The 25,488-nt window shown below is 46.0% G+C and overlaps 1 protein-coding gene across 2 annotated transcripts in view; it reads left to right on the top strand.

Annotated features, from left to right (window-relative positions):
- Positions 1–14,307: 14,307 nt before the first annotated feature.
- Positions 14,308–25,488, top strand: part of SRF (serum response factor) — a 94,260-nt gene continuing 83,079 nt past the window's right edge. For both annotated transcript variants that reach the window (XM_061625463.1, XM_061625462.1), the window contains exon 1: positions 14,308–15,121. In XM_061625463.1, the coding sequence (XP_061481447.1) occupies positions 14,573–15,121 (549 nt within the window). In that variant the 5' untranslated portion in view covers positions 14,308–14,572. The remainder of the gene's footprint in view (positions 15,122–25,488) is intronic.

Genomic DNA, 25,488 nt, shown 5'->3' with positions numbered 1-25,488 from the left:
TCAGGAAGACGTATAAACACCCTACAAGCAAACTGGGTCAAATCCTCATTATCGTGTAACTGCCTTGCCAACAAAGCAGAACGAATGCTCAATAAAGACTGGACAGTCTAACCTGCCTGTATGCTTTGTTGGAGCAAATCTAGATGAATGTTTAATAAGCAGGTCTTCTGGAAGGGTCCAGGCAGGCTATACTATGTGTGTTTTTTCTGAAAATATAGGTCAGTTCTAAAGTGGTCTAGAGGGAAGAATGTAGAACTTTGTCACTGTGCAACTCTTGAGGGCACTTTTAAATTAAATCCAGTTGAAAGGTGTCAGTTTCTGATATGGATTATTTTTTTACCACTGTGCTTGAGTGTTCAGCCCTCTGTTAGTAGGCTGCTCTTCTGTAGATGTGAAGCAGAGTCCCTGTGTCGTTTTTGCCAAAGACACCTCTTCTGGAGGCCTGTCCTGCCCACATTTCCATGGCAGCAGAGCCACAGAAGGCAGCAGGAAATAATATTGCAAAATAAATTTAGTATCCTGTAAAGTGACAGATTCTCTGTGGCACTCTTGATGGTTGCTGTGGGAACCAGATCTTCAAATCTCATTAGAATTGTGCACAAAATTCAAGTGAGAACTGGTGAGGCTGAAGTGGCTGGCTGTGGTTTGTTCCAGCAACGGAACCATTTCTGGGCCACATAAACCTTTTTGGAAATTGTCTTTGGATGGTTGTAGATCTGAACCTTTCTTACTAACACTGTATTGTCCTTAGTGTAGCCGATAATACATGGCTAAAGTACCAATCCTCCTCTGAGTAGTTTTTCTGTTAACAAAATTGTATATAATATATGTATATACAGTCACTTCCAAGTGACTTTTTTATTGAGCATACCTCCAGATTTGTTTGCACAAAGTTTCTGGGGAAATTAGATGACGTTGGCTATTTACTGAGCCATCATTCTAATTTATTTGTGCAGAGGTTATACAGCATTGAGTCATGCCATTGTTATCCCTCACTTTCTGGTGCATTTCCCCATCACTTTCCTTGTCACAAAAAGTACTACTTTGGCAGGGAAGCGGGGATTTTGCACAAGAGTGTCAAACAATTATGCAACCTGAATTTGCCAGTACTCTATGTGCTTGAATCCCACCCGGAAATAGCAACAGATTTGATGCTCTCTGCGTTTCCCAATTTTAATTTTTCTTCTATCAGCTTTGAAAATTTGTTGAAATCTGCATTCTCAGACTGTTCCTAATTTGATGTTTGTAACTTACGTGCTCCTGTACAGTGATGCTCATGTTTAAAAGGGGAAAAAAAGATTTACCATGTGTACATTTCCAAAGACAGACATGAATGCTTCCAAGTAGTGACACATTCTTGGCAAAATCAAGAAGCAGACATACACAGTGCATAAGCCTTTCATATATTACCTGATCCATCTCTGTCCACATGCAACTAGTTGAATGTAACATAGAATGGCTACATGTCCTACTTTTCAGAGGACAGTCCTCTGTTTGAAGGGCTGTCCAATCCAAGTTAATTTCAAATAAAAAGAACCTTATGAAGGAACAGTTGGAGGGGCCTTGAAGTTGCCCATCAACATTTATCAGCATTTCCAAATTGCATAAAGTGTTAGTTCCCCTCTATTCGGCACTGGTTAGGCCTCATTTTGAGTACTGGGTCCAGTTTTGAACACCACACTCTAAGAAGGATGCAGACAAACTAGAACAAGTTCAGAGGAGGGCAACAAGTATGATCAGGGGACTGGAAACAAAGCCCTATGAGGAGAGACTGAAAGAATTGGGCATGTTTAGCCTTGAGAAGAGAAGACTGAGAGGAGATATAATAGCACTCTTCAAGTACTTGAAAGGTTTGTCACACAGAGTAGGGCCAGGATCTCTTCTGGATCATCCCAGAGTGCAGAACATGGAATAATGGCCTCAAATTACAGGGTGCCAGATTTTGACTGAACATCAGGAAAAATCTCCTAACTTTGAGAGGGGTATGACAATAGAACCAATTACCTAGGGGGGTGGTGGACTCTCCAACACTGGAGGCATTCAAGAGGCAGCTGGACAGCCATCTGTCGGGTATGCTTTAACTTAGATTCCTGCACTGAGGAGGGGGTTGGGCTGAATGGCCTTATGGGCCCTTCCAACTCTATTCTACAATTCTATGATTTTGCGACTGGACAGCATACTGAGCAGGCACATAGACCTCTTGGTCATAGTCTTCCCCTCCCCCCAAGGCGAGATTCATTGCACCTATACATATAAATCAGTACATGCAAATGTTATGCATATTAGTGTGCTCTTTTTTGGTCATGCAGTTCCTCTAATGCAGCAGCTAGCGGCCGCAAAGTTGATATGCACCCAGCTGTATCAAGCTCATCTAGCTACTTCAGTGGGGCCTGGACATACTCCATCACAGCTAAATGGAGCTTCCATATAAAGAGACATTCTACATCAGTATGCAGCATGTTGGGCTTGGGAAACAAGAGGGAATGACCCTCACTTTTATGCCCCACTGATGAATTCTCACAGATAGTTACCTAGCTGCTTTTGGAAACTTTCAGATCAATACAGAGCCAATTATATGAAAATCCATCTGGTTTTGAAAGGAAATATATTTTAATTTTTGCAGTGTTAAAAACTGAGGTTAGTTTCTAATATTTCTCTTTCTAATATTTTTGATAATTCCGTTGGGGCCTCTCTTTTTCTGCTGTCTATACTTTTAGAAAGACCGTGCTGAGTCTCAGAAGTCTACAAGCCCACCCCAAATAGTTGCAAAAACTGTTAATGTCAGACATGCAAGCATAGCTTTGAGTTATAGGATTGCAGGCTAGATTTCCAGTAAATCAAAGCCTGAGATTTGTGCTTCTAGACTAGAGCCAAGAAGAATTAAGTTATTTTTTTCCAGAGCAAGATAAATTAAGCTGTGTTTGTCATTTACTGCAGTACTTGCTGATTCCATCACAAAAGGCTGAACCCTGAACAGACTAGAGCAATGCTTTATTATTTTTGAAATGAACTTATGGATCTTCATATTAGAATTGGATTTCTTAAATAAGGTGTGGGCAGCCAGTAGATCCCCCTTTTAATTTTTTGCACCCACCAACCACAGGCTACCCATATTTGCAGCTCCAATCAGAGATATCCTGTTATTTTGTCTGTTGCATGTTGATGAGGGTATTCAGCTTTCTCCAGTCAGTCATTTTCCTCTCACGCTATTGGCCGTTGTGTGAAGGGAAGGGCAGGGCCAAGCTTGTTTCTATAAGTATTTCCAGCTGGATGGGGGGGAGGACACCCGTTTTTTAGATCTCTGCCTTGGGTTTTTATTGGTGTTGTTTTTAGACTTACATTTATTTTTTTTAACAGTTTTAAAGTCCTTTTTAGTTGTTTTTATTGTAGGATTGTAAATCGCTTTTTTAAACATGCCTTGAGACATGTGAAAGGGGATTCAAAAAGTAATAAATCAATAAATGGAAAAAATAAGCAGGCATGCCCTTAGTGGCTCCACCATCTCTTGCCCTCAGACTGCAGAACTGAGGGGAAGCCCTTTCTGCCTCTGCCGTTGGCTTTTGCACCACAAATTTAAAATCCAGGAGCAAATGTTAATTTGCCATTCAAGCTGTAGTCACTTAATTACACAGATTAAGAAGTGAGGGTTGTGGCTCTATGTATGATGTTGAGTCGTTCCTCCCCCCCATCTTCCAGGGAACTTAACAGAAATCTGCAAAATGTTCTTTTTGGGGGCTGGTGTCTGTTAATGTGAGCACCAATTCAATTGTCACAGACTCCCTCTCTCTGTGTGTGTGTCTAGGTACATCAAACAGCATTTCACAGGAGCTTGCTCTGGATTCCTTTCAAGATTTGGTTAATCACTAAAATAATATATACATTGCTGTGACTACCAAAACAGATGATATATTTATATGGCAAAATGTTTCAGCTTACGCCTTTATCAGCTGCTAAAAACATTGCATACCTTGAGTGGCTGTTACACCCAATGGAACACTTGGATGAAGTACATGTCATTGCCATTTAACTTCACCTTCTGCATTTTATTCCATTATACCCATTTGTACATAAACCTGCAAACTGAGGTTTACACTTTATGCATCTGATGAAGTAGATTCTAGTCCATCAAAATGTATGCCGCATTTTATTAGTGCCACTAGACACTCTGCTGTTTTGGACAGTTGAGGTATTACTTTCTCCATAGCTGCCCCTAAAATGAGTGTATGACATGGCTGGAATCATACATCTTTGTATTAGAGAGAACGGTTGTATTTTAGTAGAAGGTCCATGAAATCCACTGGATCTTGGGCCATTCAGACCCTCTCAGCCTAACCCAGGGGTCACCAATGTGGCACCCATAGGACAATGGTGCCTTTGGGGTCTTTTCTGGGCACCCATAAAGCTTTGTAGCCCTCCCACTCACTGCTCCCTTGGTCCTGAGGTGATGAAAATGGTTATGTTGTTCTTTCCTGAACGGTGCCTAGAGTGGAAGGAGAAAGTGTGTGTTTGTGCGTGTGTGCGCATGCACACACGTTCTCTCTTGGGGGAGGACCTTCCCTGGGGAAGGGGTGAAAGAAGTGACCAGAGGGGCGATGCCCATGAAACTCAGTCAAAAACCCAAATGTGCCCATGGGCTTACAAAGAATGGTGATTCCCTGCATACCCTATCTTGCATGGTGGTTGTGAGATTAAAAATTAGGGGTGGGGGAGCACTGAGCTCCTTGGAGGAAGGCCTAGAGCACAGTAAACCACTTCGCTGCACTGCTCAGCGAATGTGTTTTCATTTTTTAATGCAGCTGTTTTGCAAAGAGTTTTGCTTTCATCTCAAAGGCTTGGTTCTTGGATTACAGCAAGCCTTGCACGTCCAGCCTGCTACAACTAAACAGTTGCGCTGTGCAAAAAAAGTCAGGTATTTAGAAATTATGACCACTGTTGCTAGGTTTGAGGCAGTGCTCAAGTGTAAGAACTGACAGTCCGGCTTTGGAAAAGATGCTTGGATCAAAATTTAGAATGACACAATAAATTCACTGTAATATGAAAGGATCTTAAATGTATCAATACTATTGAGAGTATTATCTGAATTGTTAGAAATGGCATATAGTGAGTCCTGCTTCCAAGTGAAAGCTTTGAAGCTGTTGCAGTTGGTTTACAACTGTGTTTTGTTTTGGATTTTTTGCAGTCATGGTTTTCCAGGCTAAACTAAGTTGGTTTACACACTATTTATTTATTTATTTATTATTTGATTTGTATCCCACCCTACCTCCCAGCAGGAGCCCAGGCCGGCAATTTGTAAGGTATAATACTGAGAGCTAGTAGGGATTAGAGAGCCAGTAAGGCTAAGGAGACCCAGCTTTAAATCTCCATTCTGCATGAAGCTCACAAAAGCCCACTGAATGATCCTGGGGCTGGTCTCCCTCTCTCTCCTTATGTCTACCTTCTAGGGTTGTTGTGAGCATCAAACGGGGCACCCTCGTAACTCCCCCAAAGCTCTGTGAGGAAGGGAGGGATGCAGTAACTGTAATCTGAAAGTCCATGCACTCGGCTGGCGATGGGGAACCAAATCTGTGGGCCTCTGGGTGGGATTGAACTCCCATCAGCTGCAGCCACCATGGCCAGTAGTCAGGGATGGTGTTGCTCATATATGCAGGCATTACTATTAGTATTATTGCATTTATATCCTGCCCTTCCTCCCGAAGGAGCCCAGCAGCCTTGGATGTTCCTTTGCACCACCATATTGCACGGCACAAACCCAAAAGCTCACGGCTGGGCTTCCAGTGATATTGAATGAAGCTCCAAGTGTGCATTTGTCCAATATGCACCCATTACAACAGGGGTGGCAAATATAGAGCTTGGGGCCCAAATGCAGCCCAGCAGTCATCTTTTCCTGGCTCTCATGTCTCTCCCCTGGCCACACACCCTTCATTGGCCCTGCTCCATATTCTCCTCCAAGTGCGTTTGCGCAGAGGTTGGAAAAGTTACTTTTTTGAACTACAACTCCCATCAGCCAAATCCAGTGGCCATGCTGGCTGGGGCTGATGGGAGTTGTAGTTCAAAAAAAGTAACTTTTCCAAGCTCTGTTTTGCCTGGTTGGAACATATCCTTGAATTGTCATAAAGCTTTGCACTTGCCTGGATGAAGAGGTGTGTGTATGTTTGCGTGTGTAGAAAACTACTATACAAATGTAAAAATTGCATCCATTATCTGCTCACCACTGACAAGCAGCCCCCGGAATGTTGCCTGTTAGGGAATGTGGCTCTCAGGCTGAAAATTTTCCCTAATCTCGCCTTATATTCACGTTGCTGTTTTATTTCATTTTTAACACTGTAACTATTGAAATGGGTCTGTAACAGACTTCCAGGAGATAAAGCAATTCCAGCCACCTGAACTGAGGCAGGATCTGTCTCACCATGCTATTAATTATATTAATATAATTAAGAACATAAGAACATAAGAAGAGCCTGCTGGATCAGGCCAGTGGCCCATCTAGTCCAGCATCCTGTTCTCACAGTGGCCAACCAGGTGCCTGGGGGAAGCCCGCAAGCAGGACCCGAGTGCAAGAACACTCTCCCCTCCTGAGGCTTCCGGCAACTGGTTTTCAGAAGCATGCTGCCTCTGACTAGGGTGGCACAGCACAGCCATCACGGCTAGTAGCCATTGATAGCCCTGTCCTCCATGAATTTGTCTAATCTTCTTTTAAAGCCGTCCAAGCTGGTGGCCATTACTGCATCTTGTGCGAGCAAATTCCATAGTTTAACTATGCGCTGAGTAAAGAAGTACTTCCTTTTGTCTGTCCTGAATCTTCCAACATTCAGCTTCTTTGAATGTCCACGAGTTCTAGTATTATGAGAGAGGGAGAAGAACTTTTCTCTATCCACTTTCTCAATGCCATGCATAATTTTATACACTTCTATCATGTCTCCTCTGACCCGCCTTTTCTCTAAACTAAAAAGCCCCAAATGCTGCAACCTTTCCTCGTAAGGGAGTCGCTCCATCCCCTTGATCATTCTGGTTGCCCTCTTCTGAACCTTTTCCAACTCTATAATATCCTTTTTGAGATGAGGCGACCAGAACTGTACACAGTATTCCAAATGCGGCCGCACCATAGATTTATACAACGGCATTATGATATCGGCTGTTTTATTTTCAATACCTTTCCTAATTATCGCTAGCATGGAATTTGCCTTTTTTACAGCTGCCGCACACTGGGTCGACATTTTCATCGTGCTGTCCACTACAACCCCGAGGTCTCTCTCCTGGTCGGTCACCGCCAGTTCAGACCCCATGAGCGTATATGTGAAATTAAGATTTTTTGCTCCAATATGCATAATTTTACACTTGTTCATATTGAATTGCATTTGCCATTTTTCCGCCCATTCACTCAGTTTGGAGAGATCTTTTTGGAGCTCTTCACAATCCCTTTTTGTTTTAACAACCCTGAACAATTTAGTGTCGTCAGCAAACTTGGCCACTTCACTGCTCACTCCTAATTCTAGGTCATTAATGAACAAGTTGAAAAGTACAGGTCCCAATACCGATCCTTGAGGGACTCCACTTTCTACAGCCCTCCATTGGGAGAACTGTCCGTTTATTCCTACTCTCTGCTTTCTGCTTCTTAACCAATTCCTTATCCACAAGAGGACCTCTCCTCTTATTCCATGACTGCTAAGCTTCCTCAGAAGTCTTTGGTGAGGTACCTTGTCAAACGCTTTTTGAAAGTCTAAGTACACTATGTCCACTGGATCACCTCTATCTATATGTTTGTTGACACTCTCAAAGAATTCTAATAGGTTACTGAGACAGGACTTTCCCTTGCAGAAGCCATGCTGGCTCTGCTTCAGCAAGGCTTGTTCTTCTATGTGCTTAGTTAATCTAGCTTTAATAATACTTTCTACCAGTTTTCCAGGGACAGAAATTAAGCTAATTGGCCTGTAATTTCCGGGATCCCCTCTGGATCCCTTTTTGAAGATTGGCGTTACATTTGCCACTTTCCAGTCCTCAGGCACGGAGGAGGACCCGAGGGACAAGTTACATATTTTAGTTAGCAGATCAGCAATTTCACATTCCGGGCCCGGTGATTTGTCAGTTTTTATATTGTCCATTAAGCTTAGGACTTCCTCTCTCGTTACCACTATTTGTCTCAGTTCCTCAGAATCCCTTCCTGCAAATGTTAGTTCAGGTTCAGGGATCTGCCCTATATCTTCCACTGTGAAGACAGATGCAAAGAATTCATTTAGCTTCTCTGCAATCTCCTTATCGTTTTTTAGTACACCTTTGACTCCCTTATCATCCAAGGATCCAATCGCCTCCCTAGATGGTCTCCTGCTTTGAATGTATTTATAGAATTTTTTGTTGTTGGTTTTTATGTTCTTAGCAATGTGCTCCTCAAATTCTTTTTTAGCATCCCTTATTGTCTTCTTGCATTTCTTTTGCCAGAGTTTGTGTTCTTTTTTATTTTCTTCATTCGGACAAGACTTCCATTTTCTGAAGGAAGACTTTTTGCCTCTAAGAGCTTCCTTGACTTTGCTCGTTAACCATGCTGGCATCTTCTTGGCCCTGGCGGTACCTTTTCTGATCTGCGGTATGCACTCCAGTTGAGCTTCTAATATAGTGTTTTTAAACAACTTCCAAGCATTTTCGAGTGATGTGACCCTCTGGACTTTGTTTTTCAGCTTTCTTTTTACCAATCCCCTCATTTTTGTGAAGTTTCCTCTTTTGAAGTCAAATGTGACCATGTTGGATTTTCTTGGCAATTGGCCATTTACATGTATGTTTAATTTAATAGCACTGTGGTCACTGCTCCCAATCGGTTCAACAACACTTACATCTCGCACCAGGTCCCGGTCCCCACTGAGGATTAAGTCCAGGGTTGCCGTCCCTCTGGTCGGTTCCATGACCAACTGGTCTAGGGAATAGTCATTTAGAATATCTAGAAACTTTGCTTCTTTGTCATGACTGGAACACATATGCAGCCAGTCTATGTCCGGGTAGTTGAAGTCACCCATTACTACCACATTTCCTAGTTTGGATGCTTCCTCAATTTCATATCTCATCTCAAGGTCTCCCTGAGCATTTTGATCAGGGGGACGATAGATCGTTCCCAGTATTAAGTCCCTCCTGGGGCATGGTATCACCACCCACAACGATTCTGTGGAGGAGTCTGCCTCTTTTGGGGTTTCGAGCTTGCTGGATTCAATGCCTTCTTTCACATATAGAGCGACTCCGCCACCAATACGTCCTTCCCTGTCCTTCCGATATAGTTTATATCCAGGGATAACCGTATCCCACTGGTTTTCTCCATTCCACCAGGTCTCCGTTATGCTCACTATATCAATGCTCTCCTCTAAGACCAAGTACTCCAGTTCTCCCATCTTGGTTCGGAGGCTCCTAGCATTAGCGTACAGGCACTTGTAAGCAGTGTCTCTCTTCAAGTGTCTTTGGCACTTGTGGTTTGGCCTGTGGTAATTTTGCTCTTCTGAATTTATATCCTGTGCCCCTGCTCTCACAATGCCTACTTCTAGGCCTACCCCTTTTAAAATTTCATCATTTCTTTGGTTTTTATCCCAGGGGGGAGGTTTATTCCGAACCGGACCTTTCTCAGCTCCTGTCGGGTTTCCCCCCTCAGTCAGTTTAAAAGCTGCTCTGCTACCTTTTTAATTTTAAGTGCCAGCAGTCTGGTTCCATTCTGGTTCAAGTGGAGCCCGTCCCTTTTGTACAGGCCCGGCTTGTCCCAAAATGTTCCCCAGTGCCTAACAAATCTAAACCCTTCCACCCGACACCATCGTCTCATCCACGCATTGAGACTGCAAAGCTGGTCCTGTCTGGCTGGTCCTGCGCGTGGAACCAGTAGCATTTCAGAGAAAGCCACCTTGGAGGTCCTGACTTTCAGCATCCTACCTAGCAACCTAAATTTTGCTTCCAGGACCTCACGGCTGCATTTCCCCATGTCGTTGGTGCCAACGTAATAGTTATATTGCAGCATACTGAACAGGGACGGTTCTAAAGGGCGGCCAGGTGGGGCACTGGCTGAGGGCCCCTGGAGCTACAGGGGCCCCCTCAGCAGCCCCTCCACTCCCCTTCCGCAATCCATGGTGATCCGCAGCCCCCCACCCCCCCTACTTACCTGTCTCCTGCCTTTTAGCATTGCCCTTAATGAAGATGGCGGCTGCGGTTTCCCTAAAGTACTGAAGCCCCTGCCGCCATCTTAGTTGATGGCAGAGATGCATGCGTGTAGCACGCACGCTTGCCATCAACAAAGATGGCGGCAGAGGCTTCATTCCCTTAGGGAAACCACAGCCTCCATTTTTGTTCATGGCAATGGTAAAAGACAGGAGACAGGTAGGTGGTGGCGTGGGGGGGCTGTGCGCACACACACGCCGGGGGCCAGGGCAAGCTGATGCCCAAGGGCCCCGGCATGCCTGGAGCCGGCCCTGATACTGAAATTTACTGTCACCTGAAATTTACAGCCAAACCAGATTGGAAAGATGTAAGTGGAAAGGATGGGAGGGGCTGAGCGGGAAAAGAGCCAAAGACGCCTGAAGGCAAGGAGTAAGTTTGTGTGTGTGCACTTAAAACTGTTTGTCAATTAATTAAGCAGTAAGATTTATAATTGGCAACTTTCACTCTTTTCCTTGCATAAAATTGCCAGCCAATTTGACCTGGGGCAGAATTCTTTCCCAACCTGAACTGCAATGATTAGATTCTGACTGTAGAAGCAAAAGCACTGCAGTTGGCTGCTGATGCATAGCACTCCCATCAGCCTTTTTCACTGGCACTAGCTGGATACTATTGTTAAATGCTTTTGATCCCAGATATTTTGAGATCCAAACTCGGTCTATGTCCTGCATGCTCCAATGCGTAAGCAGTGCATAGCTCTCTGTACGTGGGAGGAGGCCTGAAGGGGGTTGTTAGCAGGGGCAGCCCCATTGGTGAGCAGTGCACACGAACGAGAGGATGAAGGAAGCAGCATGAAGTGGCAGCATCTCTTTTGTATTTATAGAGTATTTTGCAACCAGTCTGCAACTTGCTGTTTGGTTAATGCAGAGGTTGCCAAGATGGCGTCCATGGGCATGGTGGCACCCTTGAGGTCTTCTTTTGGGGTACACGAATGCCCTGAACCCCCTGTAATTTGCTTGTAAAGTCCATAAAGCTGAAGAAGGAAGTTGGAAGAGTGAGACTCTTTCTCTCTTTTCTTTCAGCTCTATGTGCTTTTGAAGGCTCAGATTAATTCTACTGGATTTGACTTTTAGCCAGATGACTTGAAAAACTGAGGGGTGTGTGTATGTGTGTGTGCAGGGCTAGCACCAGGCATGACGGGGCCCTTGGGCACTAGCCTGCCACAAGCCTGCAACACTGTATGCTCCAACACTCCTTCCCGATGCCGGCAGCATGGGGCTTAAATAGGCCCACCTGCCCTACCTACTTCCTTCAATAACACATCAGTGTGCGTGCCCCCTATCCTGTGCATCCACACCTGCCATCACCCATGATTGCGGTGTGGGCATCAACCCCTTAGAGACATAACCACTGCCATCTTGGGTGATGGCAGGCATGCATGCACAGCAACAGTGGGAGGAAGGGTGGGATATCAATTTAATAAATAAATAAATAAAAATAAAAGCAATGTGTAGGTGGGGCAGGTGGGCTTATTGAAGCCCACGCCATCTGTATAGGGAGGGGTTCATGGGAGCTCCTGCTCTGTGACCCATGATAGCATCGGGGTGCTGGGTCCCACAACATGATGATGGCATGAACAGTGGAGTGGGAGCTCCACCTTCTCACCCTAAACAGGGCCCAACCTGGTCGCTTGCTGGCACTGGGCCTGTGTGTGCACGTGCATTCTTTCTTTCTGTGTCTCAGATGGGGGGGAAGAAGAAAGAAGTGGTCAGAGGGTGCCCATGGCACCAGCTCAAGAATCCAAAGTGCCCAAACAAAGGCCTAAAACAGTTGGCAACCCTGACTTAATGGAAGAGATTATCTGGGGTGATTTCATTCATGACACGCTGCAGAGAAACTAGGCTAGAGCAGCTGAAAAACAAACCAAGCTTTCGAGTAGCAAGCTGTGGCTTGTTTGCTCATATGGGAGGCAACTTGTGATTTGTTAATCAAACCATGGTTAAAACAAACCATGGCTTACATTATAAAGCATTTAAACACTAACCAACAACTTGACCACATAATCTCCCAAAATTCTCCTAAAAAGCCAAGTTCTAGAAAGTAGATAGTGATTTCATACTATTAAATAATAACAATAACTGTTTGAATTTATTACCTGCCCTTTACCCAGAAGTCCCAGGGTGGGTTACAACAATTCTGTTTTTAATTAATAAATAGGAAGCACATTATGGACAGTTACATCTATGATTTGTAAGTTTGTTTGTTTCTTTGGTCATCCTTAATTATTTCTCCTAAGAAGTGAAATCCCAATAATTTAATATGCCTGATGAATCACAGATAATGTGGATTGGTATGTAATTTATTGATTTTTCATAAGATTTCTTACCTGCCCTTCACCCGAAGGTCCCAGGGCGGGTTACGGCAATGTAATCAGACAATTAGAAACAATTAAAACAGTTTGTATACAAACTATAAAAACAGATAAAACAATTCCAAGTAAAAGCAGCATAGTATATATTAATTAAAACATCCCTTACTTATGAGCGCTATCTATACATAGTTACTATATATTATCTGTGTTGATAATGCTGCATTTATGAGTGTTTCCTACTCTCTGACAAAAATGATATGAGTAGATAGGAATCTTTTGTCATGAGAATAACCCTTTTGATGTCGTACACATTTTTTCCTCTGGTGAATGGTTAGAGTTTATGCATCTCAGCTTTTTGCAGTGCAGGAAAAACAACAACATAATTCTGCATGTACAAGGGTGGGACCCACTTTTGTACTTAATTTTGTCAAAGTATCTTCTCTTACTGCTTTTATACAGTATTTTAAACCAAGTTTGGGGAACCTTTGACCTGCCAGATGCTGCTGAACTGCAGCTTCCATTATCCTTGGCCATTGCAGGGGTTGATGGGAATTGTAGTTCGACAACATCTGGAGGACAAAAGGTTCACCACACGTTGAAAACAATTGTAGGTGGATACGTGTTAATTTTTGTTTTAATAGGGATAGGACATTGTTATTTACCATGGCTGCTGCTTTTGCTGTTTTCAACCTTTCATCTTCTGCGAGATTCTTATCTTGAACACTTATTTATCTATATCTCAGTTGGTCATAAACAATCGATCTCGGGTTGCTGCGTGTAAAAGGTTGACGTGGTTGTCTGAGTCGTTTTTGCGCCGAGACGAAGCGGCGGGCGAATTGGCTCTCCGAATGTAACAACTTTTCCCTGAGTTTGAGTCTGTACACTAGTCTAACCCTATGTATGTGTATTCAGAATAAATAGGCGTGCACAGGGCTCTACCCTGAAATCATCCTAATCCCTTGGAGCCTCCAGCGACAGATTCGTTCTACCTCACCTCAGGGGACCTGACTCAGGGGAACGATCCTGGCTAATCAGACCCAAGGCACTCCATTTACTTGCCAGTTAAAAAAGGATGGTTTGCGGTGGGTTCTCAGCCCTCGATGAGTGGTTTGTTTTTATCGATCTCCTCTTATTTAGATCTCTGCCCTTCTCCGGGAAGACGTTCCTTCTCAGTTCCTTAGGTGAACCGCTCTCCCCCCGGAATTTACGGTAATGCAGCATTCCTGCCCATCGGTGCAAAGTGCGATGCACCCATGCTTCGGAGAAAATCTCCCTGAACTCGGTAAGGCTTACTCGCGGGTAAACAAACTTGGAACCTCGATCCGCAAATGCAGATCCTAACATCCTTCCCTGTCTCCAAGTCTGATGCACCATTACTTGGGAGTAAATCGCCCTGAACTCAATAGGGTTTACTCGCGGGTAAACACGCGTGGGGCCTCAATCCGCCACTCTCAGCTGCTGGGCCCATGCGATAGTTCTACTGCCTGCCACCCATTCTTTTTTTCTTGCTTAATCGACACTCATCGCCTCTCTCTCCACAACCCCCACTCCCACCCCCTCCATCTAGTCACAGGCTCCTCCTCCTCCGGGAGAGAGAGAGAGAGAGAGAGAGAGAGGGGAGCTCCCTTTCACTTTAAGAGCTGCGCCTCCGAGTGACGTCGCAAAGAACGCAGCCCTTTTGGAATGTATGCAAATCAGCCCTTTTCCTTTCGTCCAACGGCGAGCCGAGCTCGGCCCTCCCCAGCCAACCGCATGCGAGGGCTGCTAGGGGCCGGCCAATAGATGCAAAGCGCCGGCTCGCACCATATAAGGAGCGTCCTCGCCATAAAAGGCAACATTGTATCGCTTTATATGGGGGAAGGTAGCGAGGGGGGTGCCCCGGGCCGGCGCGGGTCCTGCCTGTAGCGTGTGAGCAAGCGGATAGGAAGGCGGGTGGCGGCGGCCGGGCAGAGGGCGAGCGAGCGAGTGAGAGGGAGAAAGGGGCCGGGCCGAATCAGCCGGCGCCGGGGCCCATGGCAGCGCCGGCCTGACCCGACGCGTTAGTCCTACTCGCATTTAGAGGGAGGCGGCGACAACGGCACCGGCACCATGTTACCCAGCCAGGCCGGGGCCGGGAACGGCGCTGCCGCCCTGCCCCGGAGCTCGGTCATGGGCATGGCGCGGACGTCCTCCGGCCGGCCAGGTGCTGGGCTGCCCCGCGGAGCGAACGGAGGAAGCGGCGGGGGAGGCGGCGCTGTTGCTGGAGGAGTCCGGGGCCCCGGCAATGGGACGGGCCCGCCTAGTATGCAGGGGACGGTCGGGGGTCGCTTCGAGCGGGATCGGGACTTAGGGGCAGCGGCGGCGGCGTCCAACAGTAGCGAAGGCAATTCCGACTCGGCCGAAGACGAGGAGCTGGTGGGCGATCGGCGCGGCATGAAGCGGACTTTGGGTGACATGGAGCTGGGGGTGGTGGTGGGGCCGGAGGCGGCTGCTGCTGCTGCAGCGGCGGGGAGCTACGGCGGGGTGAGCGGGCCCGTGAGCGGCGCCAAACCAGGCAAGAAGACCCGCGGCCGCGTCAAGATCAAGATGGAATTTATCGACAACAAGCTGCGGCGCTACACCACGTTCAGCAAGAGGAAGACGGGCATCATGAAGAAGGTACCGCTGGCCCTGGGGGGAGCCAGAAAAAGAGAGCGAGCGAGCAGGCGAGGGGGCCGGCGTGGAGCTGGGGCGTGGGGACGGGAGGCGGCCCTCGAAGGTCCCCAGCGGAAGTCTGCTCCGCCGCAAGGGATTCCCTTGTCAGCCAAACCGCTTAGAAGGAAAGAGGGTTTTTTCCCGTGCGAATGGAGAAGAGGTCCCGGGACTCAGGGCCGCCAATCCCAACAAATGTCTGTAAAGGGGGAGGACGGGCGGGAGGGAGACGTTAGAATGAGAAACCACTCCTGACATGCTCGGAGGTACCGTTTTCTCATTGCACGTGTAGTGAGCGTCTTGACACCCTTCTCTCCTCCAAAGCACACCCCAAGTGGGGAGTTGGCCTGTCACTCGCCCAGCGCAAGCCTTGCTGGCTAGACAGCCGAACGGTTCGGGGCTGGTCTTGGGCAACTGACACCGGAAGGGGAGACAGGCATGGGGCTTAGCCAGCACACCCGCTCCGGCACCGGAAAGGCACGCCCCACTCTGGTCCGGATTCAGCCCGAGGCAGCCCCCTCGTAGCCGAGCCCTTCTCCTTGAAATATATTGCGGAAAGGAAACGAGAGTTGACCTCGGATGTTTAACAGGTAGGGTTGCGTTTAGGTGAAAGGTCGGAGCTTGTTCTGAGTTGAAGCAAATCCATTGTCGCATCCGAAAGAGAAAAGGCGTGCCTGTGTGTGTGCAACAACAAGGAATCCCTTCCTAAAAAAAAGAACCCGCAATAAGTAGACAAAGGCGGGCACCTGCCCCTACGTAGGCATAAGTCCAATTGAGTTTGGTGGGACTTGCTTCTAACATGCTTAGGATCCTTGGCTGTGTGCATGTTGAAAGTGCTGGGTGTTTGTCCCTCTGTAAAGTGGCACTGCCAAGCTATATCAGTCAAGGCAGGAATGAGAGCCTTGAGACAAATAGAGCTCTGGCCAATGAACTGCTAGGTTTCTCTGTTGATCCCTCTAATTTTGAGGACAAGACTTAACAGAACAATCCTATGACATGCTTATTCAGAAGTAAGTCCCACAGTGTTTGGCTGCTTCCTCCTGGGTTGAGAGTGTATTAAGAGTGCAGTTGTAGGTAGCAGTGCAATCCTGTTCATGTCTAAGTAAGTCCTGCTGAATTAAATAGAGCCTACTCCTTGGTTTGTGTGTGTGGAGTTGAGGCTGAATGGAAAACTGAGGCTGTTATCCTAAACACACCTTACTAGGGAGCAAGCCCCATTGAACACACTGAGACATACTTCCAAGTAGATATATGTCGGATTATGCTGTGAGTAAAGGCTTACAGCAGGAATGGGGAACTTGTGACCCTCCAGATGAAGATGGACACCAACCTTCATCAATTCCAGCCAGCATGGGCAATGGAGAGGGATTATGGGAGTTGTTGTCCAGGGAGATCTGGAGGTCTACAGGTTCTCCATTTCTGGTTCAAACTTAGATTAAATATTAGGACTCTTTCTCAAGCCTGGTGTGCTTTGGCCTCTTAATTGGAATGGACTGCTTTCAAGTCAATCCCGACTTAGGGCTACCCTATGAATAGGGTTTTCACGGTAAGCGGTATTCAGAGGGGGTTTACCATTGCCACCCTCTGAAGCTAGTCCTCTGCAGCTGGCTAGGACCTGCTCAGCTTGCCACAGCTGCACAAGCCAGCGCCTTTCTTGTCCACAACTGCCAGCTGGGCACGTAACCCCTGAGCCACTCCCTGTGGGGGTGATCTTTAGCTGGCCCTTTACACCCAGGAGACACGAGCGGAGATTTGAACTCACAGACTCTGGACTCCCAGCCAGGCTCTCCTCCCCACTGTGCTATACCAGCTGTGTGGCCTCTTAATTAAAGATACATTATCTTTCTGTATAGGTACTGTACTAAAAGTTATTAAAACTGCTTGCTAGCTAGTATTTTTTAAAAATCTTGGTTTTATGGTTAGCAGAATCAATCTGTTTTTGCCCATAGCAGATGTGACTAATCTTTGGCTGTCCAAATGTTGCTGAACTATAACTCCCATTGCCCTGGCTGTGCTTGGTGGGGCTGATGGGAGATGTAGTTCAACATCTGGAGGGCCAAAGGTTTCCCCACACCTGGCCTATAGAATGCCTTAGTCTTCTTCACTGCTGTGTTTTATCTAAACTTGACTATAATGTTGCAAGAACAGAAACACAACTTCAGTTTAGGAGAGGGTGGATGATGGGGGACATGACAGAGGTGTATGAGATTGTGCATGATGTGAGAAAAGTGGACAGAGAGAAGCTTTTCTCCCTCTCTCATAATTCCAGAATTGGGGGACATCCAAGGAAGCTGAATACTGGAAGACTCAGGATTAACAAAGGAAAGTACCACTTCACATAGTGCATAGTTGTGCAGTGAGATTGGCCCCCACAGCATGTAGTGATGGCCACCAACTTGGATGGCTTTGAAAGAAGATAAGACAAATTCACGGAGGGTAGTGCTATCAGTAACTATTAGCCGTGATGGCTGTGTTCTTCTGCCTACGGTGTCTGGAGGTAATAAGCCTCTGAATACCAGTTGCTGGGAACCACAGTTGGGAAAATGCTGTTGCACTCAGGTCCTGCTTGTGGGACTTCTGCAGGCATTGGGTTAGCCATCACAAGAACAGGAGAGTGGGCTCGATGGGCCTTTGGCCTGATCCGGCAGGGCCCTATTTGCATTCTTAATTGCAGAGGGATCTCTTGTGTTGGGCTATAACAGTCAGAATAATCTATAGTCAAAATCATGGCACATTTAAAGACTTAACAGTTTTATTGTGGCTTAAGCTTATGTCACAATTCAATTATTAGTCTTTAAAGTACAATAAGACTCTTGGTTGTGTTAAGACCAATAACATTGCCCACTTTCCTTGTGGGAGATGCTGTAATATTTGAGTTGTCAGTGCCAGACTTGAAAAACACGATGGTACAAAACTTTCCATCCGTGAATCTTCTCTCATTCTTATATTTCTCTAGTCTTGTCAACACACATAAGTTGGTAATAAAATAATAAGCAATGTACCACAGTGTAGTTGTGTCCTTACATGTGTTTCTTACCAGCTTACACATCTACAGGAATGTGAAACAAAAGCACGTACCTATGTTAGTGACCTTTGTAAAAGATTCCATGCGTTTGGCCACATCCACACCAGACATTTATTCCACATTCAACAGCCATGGCTTCCCCCAAAGAATCCTGGGAAGTGTAATAATAAATAATAATAAATTTTATTTTTCAGCCGCCTATCTGTCCGGGTTAGGGACACTCTAGGCGACAAACAACAAGAATAAAAACAGTACATATACATATCAACATAATCAATTTTAAGCTAAAAAACCATCCGTTAATTCAGTTATAACATAAAATTAATCTGTCCCAATCTTGTAGGCCTGCCTGAACAGCCAGGTCTTCAAGGCTCGGCGATAGCTGGACAGGGAGGGAGCATGTCTGAGATCGAAAGGGAGAGAGTTCCAGAGGGTGGGGGCCACAACAGAGAATGCCCTCTCTCTGGTCCGTACCAGCCTAGCTGTTCTCACCGGTGGGACCGAGAGAAGGTCTTGCAAGGCTGATCTCGTCAGGCGGCACAATCGGTGATTCTGGAGGCATTCCTTCAGATATACTGGGCCGAAACCGTATAGGGTTTTAAAGGTCATCACCAACACCTTGAATTGGGCCCGGTAGACAACTGGTAACCAGTGAAGATCTAATAATACTGGGGTGATATGATCCCAGTGACGGCTATGCGTAATCAAGCGTGCCGCCGCATTCTGTACCAGCTGTAATTTCCGGACCGTTTTCAAGGGTAACCCCACGTAGAGCGCATTGCAGTAGTCTAAGCGAGAGGAGACCAGGCCATGTATCACCTGTGGGAGCAGGTGAACAGGAAGGTAGGGTTGCAGTCTCCGTATCAGATGTAATTGATACCAGGCTGCCCGGCTCACTGCTGTAATCTGAGCCTCCATGGACAGCTGGGAGTCAAGTATGACCCCAAGACTGCGGACCTGGTCCTTCAGGGGTAAACTTAGCCCATCAAGCATCAGGTCAGTAGTTCCTAATTTCCTTTTATCTCCCACAAGTAATACCTCAGTCTTGTCGGGGTTCAGTTTCAGCCTATTCTCTCCCATCCATCCACTTACAGATTTCAGGCACTTGGACATGGTGTTTGTGTAGTTTGTGAAGGGTGCTGAGAGTTGTTAGAGGACTGTTATTCCCCTCACAGAGCTCCAATTCCCAGAATTTTCTGGGAAGAGGGCTGACTGTTAAACCACTCTGGCCATTAGAGCTCTGTCAGGGGAATAGGAGTCTCCTAACAACACTCAGCACCCTTCACAAACTACTGGTCTGGTCCAGCAGGCTCTATGTTGTTAGCAGGAAACCTGTGGCCATCCAGATGTTGTTGTACTCCAAGTCCTATCAGCCCCAGCCAGGATAGCCAATGGTGAGGGATGATGGAGGTTGGAATCTAGCAACATCTGGTGGTTCATCATCCCTTATTTAAGTCTGTATCTAGAGACAGCATACCCAGCATCGGACTTCGGTGGGTCTCCAGAGTAAAGGGCTGTTAAGTTGGTTGTCACCTTGAACCTCTTCTTCTTATGCACCCTTCCCTTTCATATTGGTTACACAGAAGGGTACTATCAAGCAGTCACTACTGGCATTTCATAGAGATCATGACATAACATAATCTTATTGCATAGGATATACCTGTTGTGCAATCAACACAATAGATGGGTGATATCTTCAAGAACATCAGGCACCAGGCAAGATAGGACTCTTGGGCAGCAGCCTGCCTCGAGCCCACAGCGTCAAACCCCAACACCCCCTCCCAATGCAGGTGGTGCTTAAATAAGCTGCCCCACCCCACCTACCTCCCATGTCAGTGTACATGCTGTGCATGTGTGCCTGCCATCACAAAGGATGGTGGCGGGGGCATCAGCCCCTTAGGAATGCCCTGCCACTTTCTTGGGCGATGGTAGAGATGGTGCGCAGCACTCGGGGATGCTCGCTGATGTAAGAGGTAGGTGAGGCAGATAGGCTTATTTAAGTTTGCACCGTCTGCATTGGTGTGTGTGTGTTCCCTGGGAGTTCCCATTCTGTGATCCAGGGCAGTGTCGTGGCCCTGGGTCCCACAACCTGTTGCAGAGTGGGAGCTCCGCTCTTCCAGCCTGAGGAGGGGCCCTTCTGGGCTGCAGGGACCCTCGGCCAGGGCCCAACTTGGCCACCCACTGGTGCCGGACCTGAAGCACATGTTTATGCTACCAGCCTAAACTGGTTTTACATTGGCTTAACTGTTACTGTTTGCACTCAAGAAACTGTAATTCTGTGATGAAGCAAAGGCGGGGTGGTCCTCTAGATGTTGTTGGACTCCAACTCCCATCAGCCCCAGCCAGCGTGGCCAGTGGTCATTGACCATGGGAGTTGTAATCCAGTAACACCAGGAGGGCTTTGGGTTAGCTGCTGCTCTGAGCTATGGTTTGCTAACAGATTATAAGAACCCTCCAGGAACCATAATCCCCAAAGTTCTGTAAAAGCTGATAAGTTTTAAAACTGGTGCATTTGTAGTGTGTGTGTGTATGCTCTAACTTGTACTGCATAGGAAATGGTGACAAATTTCAAAAGGGAGCAGTATTTTTTTGCCTGAGATCTGTGAGCAAGTGCTCATACCTGTTGTCTGTGTTTCTCTCTGTCTGTGTCTGTCTTGTGAATAGAGCTTAAGAGCTATGCTGTATCTGGTCAAGGCTCCTTCTGGTCCAGCATCCTGTTTCTCCTAGTGGTCAGCCAGGTGCACCCTACCAGCCACCGCACCTTCTCTTTTTTCTCCCTGTCCCCTGCCATCGACACTCTGAACCTGGGGGGCTCCATTCAGCTACCATGGTTGATAGACTAATAGTGTTTCATTACAGTAGTGCCTCAGCAAACGAAGTAGACGCATTCCTGGACATTACTTCTTTAGTAGAAACTTTGGTACCAGAGGTGGTAATAATAATAACAACAACAACAACAACAATAATAATAATAATAATAAAATTTTATTTTTTGAATCGCCTATCTGGCCGAATTAACGGCCACTCTAGGCGACGTACAACATACAATAAAATACAATAAAATCAGTGCGGATCACAATTCATCTAAAACCCCACTCTTCCGATTAATGACCACCTTAAAAAACTAACCCATCCCAGAGACCCCATAGGCCTGCCTGAACAGCCAGGTCTTCAAGGCCTGGCGGAAACCTATCAGGGAGGGGGCATGGCGAAGGTCGAAAGGAAGGGAATTCCAGAGGGTGGGGGCCACTATCAAAAATGCCCTCTCTCTGGTCCGCACCAGTCTCGCTGTTTTAACTGGTGGGACCGAGAGAAGGTCTTGTGTGGCTGATCTCGTAGGTAGGAATAACATGGAAAGAACAGGGATTAGTTCTTGCACCGCAAAAAAGAAGAGCAGTTCAACATATTGCAGCAAACCTTGTATTCAAAACTAACAATACATTTGTCTGAAATGAAGCAGCCAGGTCAGGTAAGCCTTGCATGCAGACCGCTTGAAGGCTTCGTAGACTCGAGCAGGCAGGCAAGGGGCAGCCGCCACTACCATCCTGTGCTTGGTCTCTCTCTTTCTCTGCCATCCTCCCCTACACTCGAGCAGACATGTCTGCAGGAAACAATGCATCTAGGGCACCGGAAGCACTGTTTACTGAGGCACCTGCATTACTTAGCAAGGAGCACCATTCCAGCCATGTGTGAGAGAGCCACCTGCAGCAGCCACCATCCAGTAGACAAGGAGCCACATTCTGACTATGTCAGAGTATGCGACACCCCCTGCACCCAAAAAAGGCTTTGTTAAAAGGAGCTGCTTTCTTGGTGGATTGGTTAACTGAGATATTACTGTATTCAATCCCACTTTTCCTCTAAGGAGCTCCGAATGGTGTACATAATGCCCCTTTGTTTATGCCTCACAACAGCCCTGTGAGATAGGTTAATGAGCCGCTTTATGCCTGATCAGGGATTTGAATCCTGGGCTCTCAGGTTTAAAACAGTCCTGCGGCTCACTATACTATCTCTCTGCTTAGCATTTAGTAGAGCACATTTGAAGTTACAAGCTAAGGTACAGGCATTGAAGCAGTGTTCATCATTCTTAACAACTGCAGTTGCAGACATTAACTTTTATAGAGTATGGCATGCAAGTTGTTTCTGGGATGGAGGATTGATAGGTCTAAGGATCTAGGTCAGGGTAGTGCCCATAGACAGAGAGTGGGGTCGGACTGGTCTTGCCTTGAGTATGTCCATGGGGGCTAGACTAGACTTGCTCCACTGAACACAGCCTCTGGTTGTAGTTCCTTGATGGCAGGAGTACTTCTCCAGGTCCTCACTCTGTTTTGTTGTTGTTATGTGCCTTCAAGTCGATTATGACTTATGGTGACCCTATGAATCAGTGACCTCCAATATCATCTGTTATAAACCACCCTGTTCAGGTCTTGTAACTTCAGGTCTATGGCTTCCTTTATGGAATCAATCCATCTCTTGTTTGGTCTTCCTCTGTTTCTGCTCCCTTCTGTTTTCCCCAGCATGATTGTATTTTCTAGTGAATCGTGTCTTCTCATTATGTTTCCAAAGTATGATAACCTCTGTTTTATCATTTTAGCTTCTAGTGATAGTTCTGGTTTAATTTGTTCTAAAACCCAATTATTTGTCTTTTTCGCCGTCCATGGTATGTGCAAAGCTCTCCTCCAACACCACATTTCAAATGAGTTGATTTTTCTCTTACCCACTTTTTTCACTGTCCAACTTTCACATCCATACATAGAGATCAGGAATACAATGGTCTGAATGATCCTGACTTTAGTGTCCAGTGATATATCTTTGCATTTGAGGACCTTTTCCAGTTCTCCCATAGCTGCCCTCCCCAGTCCTAGCTTTCTTCTGGTTTCTTGACTATTGTCTCAACGTGCCAAGGTATTGATAATCCTTGACAGGTTCAATGTCCTCATTGTCAACTTTAAAGTTACATAAATCTTCTGTTGTCATTCGTTTAGTCTTTTTGATGTTCAGCTGTAGTCCTGCTTTTGTGCTTTCCTCTTTAACTTTCATCAGCATTTGTTTCAAATCATTACTGGTTTCTGCTAGTAGTATTGTATCGTCTGCATATCTTAGATTATTGAGATTTCTCCCTCCAGTTTTCACACCTCCTTCATCTTGGTCCAATCTCACTGTTCGTATGATATGTTCTATGTATAGATTAAACAAATAGGGTGATAAAATACACCCCATCTCACACCCTTTCCAATTGTGAACCAATCAGTTTCTCCATATTCTGTCCTTACAGTAGCCTCTTGTCCAGAGTATAGGTTGCGCATCAGGACAATGAGATGCTGTGGCACCCCCATTTCTTTTAAAGTATTCCATAGTTTTTCATGATTTACACAATCAAAGGCTTTCTGTGATCTATAAAGCACAGGGTGATTTACTTCTGTAATTCCTTGGTCTGTTCCATTGTCCAACGTATGTTGTGATATGATCTCTGGTACCTCTTCTCTTTCTAAATCCAGCTTGGACATCTGACACTTCTTGCTCCATATATGGTAAGAGCCTTTGTTGTAGAACACTTTGTTCCACTTTGTTTCACTTTGGAACTGAGACAAATAGTGGTAACGAGAGAGGAAGTTCTAAGCTTAATGGACAATATAAAAACTGACAAATCACCGGGCCCGGATGGCATCCACCCGAGAGTTCTCAAAGAACTCATATGTGAAATTGCTGATCTGCTAACTAAAATATGTAACTTGTCCCTTGGGTCCTCCTCCGTGCCTGAGGACTGGAAAGTGGCAAATGTAACGCCAATCTTCAAAAAGGGATCCAGAGGGGATCCCGGAAATTACAGGCCAGTTAGCTTAACTTCTGTCCCTGGAAAACTGGTAGAAAGTATTATTAAAGCTAGATTAACTAAGCACATAGAAGAACAAGCCTTGCTGAAGCAGAGCCAGCATGGCTTCTGCAAGGGAAAGTCCTGTCTCAGTAACCTATTAGAATTCTTTGAGAGTGTCAACAAGCATGTAGATAGAGGTGATCCAGTGGACATAGTGTACTTAGACTTTCAAAAAGCGTTTGACAAGGTACCTCACCAAAGGCTTCTGAGGAAGTTTAGCAGTCATGGAATAAGAGGAGAGGTCCTCTTGTGGATAAGAAATTGGTTAAGAAGCAGAAAGCAGAGAGTAGGAATAAACGGACAGTTCTCCCAGTGGAGGGCTGTAGAAAGTGGAGTCCCTCAAGGATCGGTATTGGGACCTGTACTTTTCAACTTGTTCATTAATGACCTAGAATTAGGAGTGAGCAGTGAAGTGGCCAAGTTTGCTGACGACACTAAATTGTTCAGGGTTGTTAAAACAAAAAGGGATTGCGAAGAGCTCCAAAAAGACCTCTCCAAGCTGAGTGAATGGGCAGAAAAATGGCAAATGCAATTCAATATAAACAAGTGTAAAATTATGCATATTGGAGCAAAAAATCTGAATTTCACATATACGCTCATGGGGTCTGAACTGGCGGTGACCGACCAGGAGAGAGACCTCGGGGTTGTAGTGGACAGCACGATGAAAATGTCGACCCAGTGTGCGGCAGCTGTGAAAAAGGCAAATTCCATGCTAGCGATAATTAGGAAAGGTATTGAAAATAAAACAGCCGATATCATAATGCCATTGTATAAATCTATGGTGCGGCCGCATTTGGAATACTGTGTACAGTTCTGGTCGCCTCATCTCAAAAAGGATATTCTAGAGTTGGAAAAGGTTCAGAAGAGGGCAACCAGAATGATCAAGGGGATGGAGCGACTCCCTTACGAGGAAAGGTTGCAGCATTTGGGGCTTTTTAGTTTAGAGAAAAGGCGGGTCAGAGGAGACATGATAGAAGTGTATAAAATTATGCATGGCATTGAGAAAGTGGATAGAGAAAAGTTCTTCTCCCTCTCTCATAATACTAGAACTCGTGGACATTCAAAGAAGCTGAATGTTGGAAGATTCAGGACAGACAAAAGGAAGTACTTCTTTACTCAGCGCATAGTTAAACTATGGAATTTGCTCCCACAAGATGCAGTAATGGCCACCAGCTTGGACGGCTTTAAAAGAAGATTAGACCAATTCATGGAGGACAGGGCTATCAATGGCTACTAGCCATGATGGCTGTGCTGTGCCACCCTAGTCAGAGGCAGCATGCTTCTGAAAACCAGTTGCCGGAAGCCTCAGGAGGGGAGAGTGTTCTTGCACTCGGGTCCTGCTTGCGGGCTTCCCCCAGGCACCTGGTTGGCCACTGTGAGAACAGGATGCTGGACTAGATGGGCCACTGGCCTGATCCAGCAGGCTCTTCTTATGTT

The sequence above is a fragment of the Rhineura floridana genome, chromosome 4 (genome assembly GCF_030035675.1).
Source record: "Rhineura floridana isolate rRhiFlo1 chromosome 4, rRhiFlo1.hap2, whole genome shotgun sequence".
NCBI classification, from domain to species: Eukaryota; Metazoa; Chordata; class Lepidosauria; order Squamata; family Rhineuridae; genus Rhineura; species Rhineura floridana.
The sequence above is the reverse complement of the archived record's forward strand: the minus strand, read 5'-3'. Positions and strand labels throughout refer to the sequence as shown.